At 44.4% G+C, this 11949-nt stretch overlaps 1 protein-coding gene across 1 annotated transcript; it reads right to left on the bottom strand.

Moving 5' to 3' along the window:
* Nucleotides 1-3121: 3121 nt before the first annotated feature.
* LOC119272918 (chaperone protein ClpB1-like) lies at nucleotides 3122-6247 on the bottom strand. The gene is made up of 7 exons (XM_037554265.1): nucleotides 6031-6247; nucleotides 5196-5236; nucleotides 4675-5012; nucleotides 4307-4580; nucleotides 4003-4206; nucleotides 3734-3916; nucleotides 3122-3220 (listed from the first exon to the last, which is right to left on the bottom strand). Exons 1-7 carry the CDS (start codon nucleotides 6245-6247, stop codon nucleotides 3122-3124), a joined length of 1356 nt encoding a protein of 451 aa, XP_037410162.1.
* Between the last annotated feature and the right edge of the window lie 5702 nt (nucleotides 6248-11949).

Raw genomic sequence — 11949 nt, forward strand, 5'->3', positions numbered from 1 at the left:
TACGTGAGTGTGTGTTTTGGTAGTGTTCGTGCTAGTGTTCCTCGTCCAGATATTCTGCCCTTTCCTTAGTCTGGCACTGGCTAGTCCGTAGTTTTGGGCTAACACTAAGAGCAATGCCCCAGTCGTAGCGAGGTCAGGCGTGGGAGCACGACCGCGGCTCTCTTCCGCTGATAGAGGCCCGAGCAGCTGGTAACAGCACACGGAGGGTCTCCCACGGAAGAGAATCCAGGGCGAGCGTGTAGGCGCCCACGTGACCTGAGATCTCGCTGTGGTGGGATAGTATCCTTTGGTAGCCATTAGCCACGAGCCTGAGCTCCTCGACCCGGCGCGCCGGGAGAGCAAGACGGTGATCGCGTTGTCGCCCTGCGGCCACCCCCAGTTCTCATCATAGCACATGAATTGGCTGAACGGGTCGTCGTGTTTGCGGTCGGGCTCCAGGCGCAGGGTCGGCCTGGTGACCTGCACACCGGCGTGGAGCGCCTGCACGGCCGCGGAGAGGAAGGCGTCGCGGCGGGAGAAGAAGAGGGCCCTGTCTTCTTTGAGCTTTCTTTGACTTTCGTAGCTGCAGTAGTCGTAGTTCCCGACGCGCATCTCGAGGTTTACGGCGCCCGAGGAGGGCCAGAGCGGCGTCTCTCGCCAGCGGCTCGAGAGCGCGGCCGTGGACGCGGCCTCCTTGGCTGGTGCGAAGTAGAGAACGCGCCGGAGGAGATCGTTGGAGAGAGCGGACAGGCGGTCGTTTCCAGCCATCGTCTAAACTGTAAAACGTCGGCGGCGCGATGCCGCGATGGGATCTGGATGGGGTTTCTGCTTTCGCAAAATCTTCGGGTCGTGGATCGTGGTGTCCTTTTTAAGGGAAGACGTCGGTTTCGAGTTGGAGTCTATGCCGCCTACAAGGGAGTTTCGAGTTGGAGTCGGCAACGTAAAGGCCCAACTGTGCTGCACACGCATATAACTGGGCCTACGATTGTCAATGCGAACGTCCTTTATTTATCTCGAGAATTGCTAGATTAGCCTAATTACCTGTTTAGCCTAACACATTGTTCGTATCCCACTAACTAGTGGGTAGTGGCCCCACCCCTAAATTACCCATTAGACATATGGGCATATTTATGGGCTTTTTGTGTGTCGTTAAAGAAAGTTTAGCCCTAGATGCAGGTCCGTTGACAAGGGCGTGCGAGCAGTGCGATCGCACACGGCCCCCAAAATCGAAGGGCCTGAACGAAGAGAAAATCGATAAAATTGTCCCGGTTTGTCCGAAATCACTAATTAAGGAGTACTCGTTGTAAAGAACACTTCACTTTCTCAGGTTGCGACAAGTGGCGCACATGCAGCACGCCACTTGTCGCAACATGGAAGTTTCCCTTTTTTGTAGATTCGTTTATTCAAAATGTTTTATGTTTTAAACCATGCGTCCAAATCTCGAACCGTTTTCATCATTGGATTCCTTGCGTCGAGATCTTCAAAATTAGATCCCATGTTGATTGGTTTTGACGAACTTTTTTTTCATAAAAAAAACTGGTCGAAAAAAACCGAACCGGGAGCACGATTTTTTCCCTTTTCGAAAGAGGCATGCCCGTGCCTCTCGCGAAATCACACCCGTGCCTCTTGTGGAAGCAAAACCGTGACTCTCGTGGAAGGGAAAAAAATAGAAAACGCGTTTTTTTCCGTTTCCGAGAGAGACGGCCGTGAGTCTTGCGAAAGCACAACCGTGCCTCTCGCGGAAGCAAAACCGCGACTCTCGCGAAAGAAAAAAAACAGAAAACACGTATTTTTCCCTTTCTGAGAGGCACGGCCATGACTCTCACGAAAGCACAACCGTGCCTCTCGCGGAAGCAAAACCGTGATTCTCGCAAAAGAAAAAAAAAAGAAAACGTATTTTGTTTTTCTCTTTTCGAGAGGCACGGCCGTGACTCTCGCGAAAGCACAACCGTGCCTCTCGCGGAAGCAAAACCGTGACTCTCGTGAAAGAAAAGAAAAACAAAAAACGCATTTTTTTCGTTTTCGAAAGGCACGGCCGTGACTCTCGCTAAAGCACAACCATGCTTCTTGTGAAAAAAATTTACTTTTGCGAAAGAAAAAAAAGAAAGCGTAGCCATGTTCATGTTTCAATTTCAGTTAATAAAAATGTGTTTAAAATTTATGCAAGACTGATCTTGTTCTAAAGATCTTAGCGGCGTGAGTTCAAAACTTCAAATATGTATAATGTTTCAAAAATAAAAATCTTATTTTAAAGAAATGAACCATCTACTAATAAAAGTAATGAAGTTTGAGGAAAGAGAAAAGATATTTTAGGCGCGCATATGTTCATGAAGGCGTGCATGTGTCAGTGAGCAGAAAAAGACAGGAAGAGGGGTCATGCCCAAGCAAAAGGCTTGGATCCAAGCCATTGAAAACCCTTCACCTCGACCGCCCGTCCCACCTCTCTCTCTCTCTCTCTCTCTCTCTCTCTCTCTCTCTCTCTCTCCCGCGGTCACACACTCGTATGCCACTAAGATGTTATTTGTAATCATTCTTCCGGGTACAAATACACTCTGAGTCGCACTAATAATATCTGAAAGGATTATCTTCAAATGGGCCGCGATCATTTTTTAAATAACCTTGTACACCACACTGTACAAACTGATTGGTCTAAAATGTGTTACATTTTTTGAAGAATTGATCTTTGGGATCATCACAATTGCAGTATCATTCCACCCATCAGGTATGGTACAAATATTCACCGCCAGGATGAACGGCAGGTTTTCTGTTAATGCTCCAACTCGCTCCTCCCCTTCTCTTTCCTTTAGACCAGTGTTGCATTATGCTTTACCTCTCTAAGGTCGAACTCTATACTGGTTATTTCCGTTAAGAAATTACTGAAAAAGGGTGTGAGCCCGGTTGGGGCAAAAAAAGGTGTAAACATTATTTAAAATTCTAGCTAAACAAATTAGGAGGCATGTTGAGTTCTGCTTCTTCAACACGTCAGCACCGCAATATGTCAGCTGAAGTAATCACTCTGAAGTTAATCACTAACCAAACCACCCAGCTGCTAACCCAATCTACAAGAACTAGCTAGGATGTGGCCCAACGCTATTGCAGGAACCAAAACTAGCGGAGTGAGTCGAATTGTCGCGAACGAAGCTTACACGCACGCGCCGCGGACTAATGCCTTGCGCAGCCATGCATGTCGAATTGTCGATCGTGAGATGGCCGGCAGCGACATTGTACCGGCACCAGGTCTCTGGATTCAGAGACTCAGTCACCCGCTGTTGTGCACTGCAGACAAGAAGGTTCGGACAGACGTTGCATCGTCCATCTGCCTCATCAAATTGACAGAGCCTGCATTTTTTTGCTGCTTGGTTTGCTGGTAATTATTACAGGTTGGAGACAGAGCAATCATTGCACAGGATATATATATAAAAGATAACGATCGGATTATCACAGCCTACGTGCGTACGTCATCTTCTCACAAATCTCTCCCCCTGAATTTCGGGGCGCGGCCCCCATAATTTCAAACCAAATAATTCCACATCTTCCGTACAATTTAATCCATAAGTGTAGCATCGTTCAATTTTAAATCACCAGCTGGTCCTTCAAACTGACTCAACACGAAAATCCTAGTAGTTTAACTGTACTTATGGTTGCCAGAACTCGCGAGACCTCTTTTCTTAGCTCTTTTCTTAGACAGCCTATTCGGCTTCATGCCATTTCTAAGCAAACCCCTTTGTCTCTTTAGCCGTCGCATATGGCTTACATCTTTATCTTCTTGCGGGTTCACCGTCGTCTTCTTCACCACTTCATAGGTCAGATCCTTGTCACCCATAGCATCAATGTGGATCGCTGAGCCTTCACCAGTTTCTTCATGGACTAGGAGCTCCGAGAGCTTGGTGATCACATTCTTTTGCACCCATCTTCTTATAGGCCTAGCGCCGTACATCTGCCGAGACAAACAAATGGTATGTAGACTATTCAAGAAAACATGAGTCTTATCCTGTAATTTTGATAAATAAAGATTCTGCTTACTGGATTGTATGATTCCGATAGAATGACATCTAGTGGGACGTCACTTGTGGATAAAGAGATACCCTTGCAAGCGACACTAGCAACGACTTTTTTTATCTGAATTTTCACAATCTCCTTCAACTTCAACTTCTCTTGCATAAGGGGCTCGAATATCACAATCTCACTTAATTTGTTGACGAATTCGGGCTTGAAATATTTCTCAACCTAAAAGGAATATATAGGAATGTTTTTTGATGAGATATAGCAATGTTAAGGTAACTACGGCAACAATTACACATATTGGAGTAATTTAGGATTCACAAACCTGTTTCATGAGAAGGCCTTTCGTTTCCTTTTTGTTTGCCATTCCTGTTGATAGGTGCTCGGCTCCCAGATTTGAGGTCATGATAATGATGGTGTTCTTGAAATCTACTATCTGGCCTAAGCCATCGGTCAACATGCCATCATCAAGGACCTGGAGGAAAACATTAAACACCGAAGGATGTGCCTTCTCCACCTCATCCAAAAGGATGACACTATATGGATGTTTCCTCACTTTCTCAGTCAGTTGCCCACCATTTTCGTGCCCGACATAACTACAATACATCATAATTAAAAGATGCATCAAGATAATAGGTAAAATACTGCGCATGGAACTATGATGTTCAAAAAGGAATAATATTTGAAACCTTGGGGGGTGCTCCAATGAGACGCGACACAGAATGGGCCTCAACATACTCAGACATATCAAAGCGGACCAACATCTTTTCACTGTCAAATAGTTGCTCGGCAGGGGCTTTTGCAAGCTCTGTCTTTCCAACACCAGTGGAACCCAAAAATAGGAAAGAACCTATGGGTTGGCCAGATTGATCAAGACCGACTCTGGAACGTAACAAGGCTTGCGCAACTGAGTTGATGGCTTCATCTTGGCCAATAACTCGCTCAGGCAGTCTATCAACTAAGTGTATTAACTTATTATTTTCCTCTTGATCAAGTGAAGTCACAGGAATTCCTGTCCATCTGCTCACGACCTTCATTTAACATTGAACCGTGGTAAATATAGATACAATGGGTAATATTTATAATATTATGTTAAGAATAAATACTTGTGCTACATGGTCCGGGCCAACTACTTGCTTTACCGTGCGGGCAGAGCTAATCTGTGAAGTGTTCGCTCTCTTTTTTGTAACATGCGTCCTTGCCAACGCACATACCTCGTCAATCAAATCTATTGCCTTATCAGGAAATTGATGACCTACAAATAGCAACAAGAATCATAAGTTTTCTCCAACAAGCAATTTGTTTTCCTAGGCATGCTTGCCACTCGGTGGAAAATATGAAAGTTGCAATTTCTCCACATGAAAAAGTATAGTATCCAAATTATTTGAACATAGATAATGCACTCTACTGTCCATATGGCTATTTCTTGCCCGTTAACTTTATGTCCAGTTATCTCTACTTTTATAAAAAAAAACAGAGTTTGTAATGATGGTGTGCCTACCATCCTGCAACATAGATCATTCGATTTATACCCGACGGATAGGAAGGAAACTATGGCAATTTTACAAAAAAGAACCCACACCCCTCTCCACCTGTTGTTGTGCACTGTAGACAAGAAAGTTCGGACAGACGTTGCATCGTCCATCTGCCTCATCAAATTGACAGAGCCTGCATTTTTTTGCTGCTTGGTTTGTTGGTAATTATTACAGGTTGGAGACAGAGCAATCATGGCACAGGATAAAAATAACAAGATAACGATCGGATTATCGTAGCCTACGCACGTACGTCATCTTCTCACAAACCTCTCCCCTTGAATTTCGGGGTGTGGCCCCCATAATTTCAAACCAAATAATCCCACATCTGTCCGTACAATTTAATCCATAAGTGTAGCATCGTTCAATTTTAAATCAACAGCTGGTCCTTCAAACTGACTCAACACGAAAATCCTAGTAGTTTAACTGTACTTATGGTTGCCAGAACTCGCGAGACCTCTTTTTTTAGCTCTTTTCTTAGACAGCCTATTCGGCTTCATGCCATTTCTAAGCAAACCACTTTGTCTCTTTAGCCGCCGCCTATGGTTTACATCTTTATCTTCTTGCGGGTTCACCGTCGTCTTCTTCACCACTTCATACTTCAGATCCTTGTCACCCATAGCATCAATGTGGATCGCTGAGCCTTCACCAGCTTCTTCATGGACTAGGAGCTCCGAGAGCTTAGTGATCACATTCTTTTTCACCCATCTTCTTATAGGCCTAGCGTTGTACATCTGCCGAGACAAACAAATGGTATGTAGACTATTCAAGAAAACATGAGTCTTATCCTGTAATTTTGATAAATAAAGATCCCGCTTAGTGGATTGTATGATTCCGATAGAATGACATCTAGTGCGACATCACTTGCGGATAAAGAGATACCCTTACAAGCGACACTAGCAACGACTTTTTTTATCTAAATTTTCACAATCTCCTTCAACTTCTCTTGCATAAGGGGCTCGAATATCACAATTTCACTTAATCTCTTGCATAAGGCAAGTGAAAGTGGATACTCTAAAATGCGCAAAATAAGTGTGAGTGCTATGAATGGCGTTCTCGTAGAAAGACGGGAGCGGATCCATAGTGATGTATTGATATGGTGAATATGTGGACTCGTGTGTGCCACCTCAAAAGAGTTACTTGCAGTCGTAGTTTAGGATAACCACCGAGTCAAAGCTGGCTTGCTGCAGTTAAACTTCACCACCCCTTTGTTGATGCTGATGCATATGTAGATAGTTCTGATGTAAGTCTTGCCGGGTACATTTGTACTCACGTTTGCCTATTTTATATTTTGCAGAGAGACTTCAGTCTCGCTATTAGTTCTGCGTGGTCTTCGATGTTTAGTTTGTTACCTCAGCTATGATCTTGTGCCCTCAGTAGGATCTTGTAGATAGACAGGCTTCTCAGCCTTTTTCATTTGTAGTTGTCTGTACTCAGACAAGTTAAGCTTCTGCATGTGCTTGTTGCTTGTATGCTCTGTATGTTGGGTCATGAGACCCATATTTGTAATACTTGACTCCTCGGAGCCTAATGAATAAATACTTGAGTTGTAGAGTCATGTTGCGAGGGCATGTTGTATTTGCACATATCGAGCATATTGTGTGTATGTTATTAAAATGCTTGGTATGTGTGGGATCTGACTATCTAGTTGTTTATCCTTGGTAGCCTCTCTTACCGTGAAATGTCTCCTAGTGCTTCCACTGAGCCATGGTAGCCTGCTACAGCCTGGATTACCGGAGTCCTGCTAGCCCAGTTGTTACTGCTTCAGATCACTTTGGCTGGCCGGCATGTGTCCTTCTTCGTTCATGTGTCTGTCCCTTCTGGGAAATGTCACGCGGTGATCATTTAAGTCCTTGTAGCTTGCTACGACTTGGGATTCACTCGATGTTGATCGACACGTTCGTTGCTGGGTCATGTATGCATGTCCTTGTAAGTTAGTGCCACTTTGGGTTCATGACTAGCCATGTCAGCCCGGGTTCATTATCATATGGATGCCAGCGACACTATCATATACGTGAGCCAAAAGGCGCAAACGGTCCCGGGCTTGGTAAGGCGTCACCCGTGGGAATACCGTGCGTGAGGCCGCAAAGTGATATGAGGTGTTACATGCTAGATTTGTGTGTCATTGGATCAGGGTCCTGACAGCTTTGGTATCAGAGCCTGACTGCCTGTAGGATTACCAAGCCAAACTGGTCGAAGTCGTGCCTAGAAATGCTTTAGTTATATAAGGGAATTGATTGTGGAAGGGAACGTAAGGCTCTTTTTACTCCTTATACCTTATGCCCTTCTGATCCGAGTCACCCTCTTCTTTTCTGCGGGGATTAAGAACTAGGCTTCTCATCTTTCTGTCAGGATCACGTGTTACTAATATGTAGACTCTTATAGGATTGTTGGTTCCAAGCCTCAGTTCAGTTTCTACTACTTCAGTATGTGGACAGTTGATCTCGGAACCTTGGTATTGTGATTCCGAGTGGTTATGCCACCATTTTTGCAGAATGTCCCAATCTTTTTGAGCATTTACAGCCGTTATGATGTCCGAGTCGTCCCAGGTTTCTTACTAGTCTGATGTAGTTACAACTCCCATCTTTCCGTTCCCAATGTTCCTTTGGGCCAGATTAACCACACTAACCAGTGAGTTGGGGTACTATGTTGCCTCGACGTATATGTTGGAGCTATTATTATGACCCTAGGTGTCTTAGAGGATCACCTAGTAATCTAGCATGTTTTCTGTCCTAGTGTGATGATTTTGGCCATCATTCTCGAAAGCATCCCGTGATGCCATTTAGTTAGTAGGTATTCCATTCCTTGGTTCTTGAACCCGAGGTTCACTCTACTTACTTCATGTTGATAGTATTTGCTAGATCTCTTAACATATTAGTAACCTTTGCGATAGCCCTCGAGGTCCGTGGTATTTTCCTCTTCCAAATGCCATGAACTACTTATGGCAGAAGTTCCTCGTTGAACCTAAGGATCACAACCAGAGTGCCCTAGATGAGCTCTCAATTCTATGTTGTGACTCTGCAAGTCCTTCCTTTTCTGCATGGGTTATCCGGAAAAATTATGTTGAACTTTGCTCGACATACTAATCTATGCATCCACAACTTAGAAAATTATATGTTCCTTTGAGTTGTCCCTCTTAGTTGTTATTTGACCTTCGTCTGTCAATTGTTGGTCAGGAGTAGATGTGCATTCATGTTCATTGTTGCCTTTTATTCTCGAGGTCCGTCAAGTCATTCTATTCCTAAATGACTAGGAGAAACAAACTCCAGTACCTTATCCATATCCAGGATTGGGTCAAAGTAGTTGTATCCTGCAGATCAAAATGTCAATCCAGCTTTTGTTCTGTTCTACCCTGAAGTATTGCCCTCTTGATGTCAGGAATGTCATGAGAATTGCACCATCCCTTATGAATTCTTGATGCAGTGATACCTCTTGCCATCATCATTCATTCCTCGGTTTTCAGTGATATTGTATCCGGAATACTGGCAAGCGAATTGTGATGTGTGAAATCAGTACTGCTAGCAACCCCGTTGCTTGGTAGTTAAAGGACAATAATTTCATTCTTAGCGTGTTGGTTACTGAACCATCATTCTAAGATGGATCGTGCTACCTAGTCCATTTTTCCTGGTGCACCCTTCAATCAAGAGTTAGGATTGTGTCAATCCTTACCTAATTGGTCACATCATCTTGCCCTGAAAAGCAAGATTGTTCTCGAGCCTAGTAACATATCGGTGGTTCGTGATTTTTTAAATATCTTCTCGGAAGTGTTACCAGGTTGTCACCTGACCACTATGTTGAGTTCGTGATCAAGTTGGTTTCTTGTAGCCACCCCTTTGTCCAAGAATCTGTATTGGACACCCTTGAGCTAGTTGGTTAAGCTAAACAACAACTTGGAGAGTTGCAAGATAAAAGCTTGACCCACCTAGTTCAATTTCAAAGGGATATCCTTGTGTTTGAATAGTTGTTGAAGAAAGATGACATCTTCATCGATTGGTCCTCGTGATCAGTTGTTGGGTCTATCATCTTGTCAATACTTTGATTTGGGTGTGGGCTATCCTAAAATTAAATCAGAACCAACGATATTCGTAATGTTGTCTTACTTGTGGTTGATTCCTCGAACATACACCATTACATCTGTCTGACCAATACTATCACATTGTTCACATAATGGTGGAAGTCTAGTGATATGGAAATTCCGATGAGTTGCTGTTGAGCCCATCAGCAGCATTTTCTCTCCTCCATGATTTGTGTTGAACATCCGCCTAGTGTTGGAAACTTGTGTAAGCATTTTCTTCATGCCCCGTTCATGAAGTATATGTTTGGATGAAAGTAGTGACTTCCTCTAAGTTCACGTGCAATCGATGCAAGTTGCCGCCATGAGTTCGAGAAAGATTGTTTTTGTTTCCTCTGGTACCATCCCAAGTCAGTCATACATGTGCGAAGTATGCTATGGTTTGACAGGCTCGCTACCTCCATTCCATATGCATCTCTTAGTACACCAAGCCACTGATTGATTTGCTCTAGGAGAAGAAGTTCCTTCCTAAGAGCATGCCTTATGCAAGGACTTCGATATCCTCGTTGATGGTTCCCCACCTGAACTCGGTAGTGTTTTATTATAAGACTACTACGTGGTCATGCTTGTCTGGAACAGTGTGTTCACATGTATGTAGCAGAACCGGCTCATGTTTTGGAGCTTACTACCGTAGCTCATTTCCCGAGATTCTCGCAACATCATCTCGTTGATTTGTGTTGCAACCTTTCCTTTCCAGACATGTTGTCTGAAGTATCCCGTTACCAACCAGATCTGAACCTCGGGCAGACATGATGGTTGGAACATTGCCAGCATTTGCGTTTTGTTCCCAGCCTACACCACCATTGTGCCAAATTCCCATGGGCTATCCTTCCCAGTAATTGTTGCTCAGGATCATCTCAAAAGTGGTCCTACCATGGGTCCCATCCATTTCCGATGATAAGGAAAAATCATCCACCGTGTTGTCGTCAACAAGGTAGTCCACATCATCCATTCTGGTCAGAGTATGCCATTTCTTCGAACTCCTTCAAACGATCGATTATGGTTTGCCTCAGGCCGGTATAGAGGGTTTCAATTATCTATGTATCAAATGTAATTCTTGTTGCCACTTCAAAGAATAATTCTACGAGTCACCCTCTCTAGGGTGCCCCGTTATGGAATCATGGCAATTTATCTTCTCGCTACTTTAAAACCCTTCACTCTTACCTAAGCGTGGAATTGTTGCCTACCAATCTGAACCTTCGTCATCTGCCTCTTTCCATCGCTCTATGTGTTTTTGTCTCAACTCTAGAGACGTTTCTACGTCTCATTCTGTAAGTTGATCTTGTGATTATTAAGATGATCCATCCCTGTAGAGTTATCTCGCTCTTTTGTCCTCGTGTTGGGTGAGGGTCTCGCAAGCAAAGATGTCAAAGATCAATATGAAGCAATGAATCAATGTCTTCGAGATGGCAATTGGATCATGAAGATCGTGTTAGCTTCGTGTCCCCTCTCTCTTCTTACCTCACGTCTTGAATCTCGGGACGAGATTCTTGTTTAGTGGGGTGAGTTGTCACAGCCCTAGAATTTGTTTGTAATTAGTTGCATCAGCACCCATGCATCATGTCTAAAATTTATTTGAAAGTTGAAATGGGGACTGGTAAACCCTAGCAGCAAATGAAATTCAACTAGGTTCAACTTAAATCTTTTCAATGAACCCAAAATGCCCTTTAGAAATGTTCATCATTTTTGAATTGGTCTAGCACCTCTGACAAAAATGGTGCACATTTTTCTAGCTCAATTTGGATTTTTGAACGAACTCATTAAGTATTTGAATTTGGGCATTTAATTGCTATAAATAATTAAAATGCCCAAATAATTCTGGAAGTGGTTGAGGGCTGTTGGAAATATTTCCAAATGTGCCCACAAGTCATTTCAGGAATTTTGGAAATGAATTAGTATTTTTATTAATTCAAAACAGAGAAATAAAATAGAAAACAGGAACCAAAACAAAAAAAGGCAGAACCTCACCTGTAGCTTACCTAGCGCCCAGTTGGCACAACACTGTTGGAGGCCCAGCCCACCTGGCGACTTTCCAGTCGTCCTCAACCTCTGCCAGTAGGCAGAGGCGAAGGCGGGCACGGCACGCGCTGAGCCTGCCGCCTCCTCCCTACCTGCCCCATGCCCCCGTGGCCTTCTCGCAACGCCCAGGAGACGTGGACGAAGCCCCGCACCAATCCCCTCCTCCTCTGGTTCCCTCTCCCTCGCTGTTCCCCACCTCACCAAACCGCGTCGCCGCCACCGACGAGCTCCACCACGGCCACAGCCACTCCCTCGCTCCCTCTCCGCATCCCCGAGCTCCGCCACGACCCCGTGGAGCAACACACCCGACGCACGCGACCAGAAGAGGCCCCAGTCGACCGGAGC

Source organism: Triticum dicoccoides, chromosome 3A (assembly GCF_002162155.2).
Source record: "Triticum dicoccoides isolate Atlit2015 ecotype Zavitan chromosome 3A, WEW_v2.0, whole genome shotgun sequence".
Taxonomy (NCBI): Eukaryota; Viridiplantae; Streptophyta; class Magnoliopsida; order Poales; family Poaceae; genus Triticum; species Triticum dicoccoides.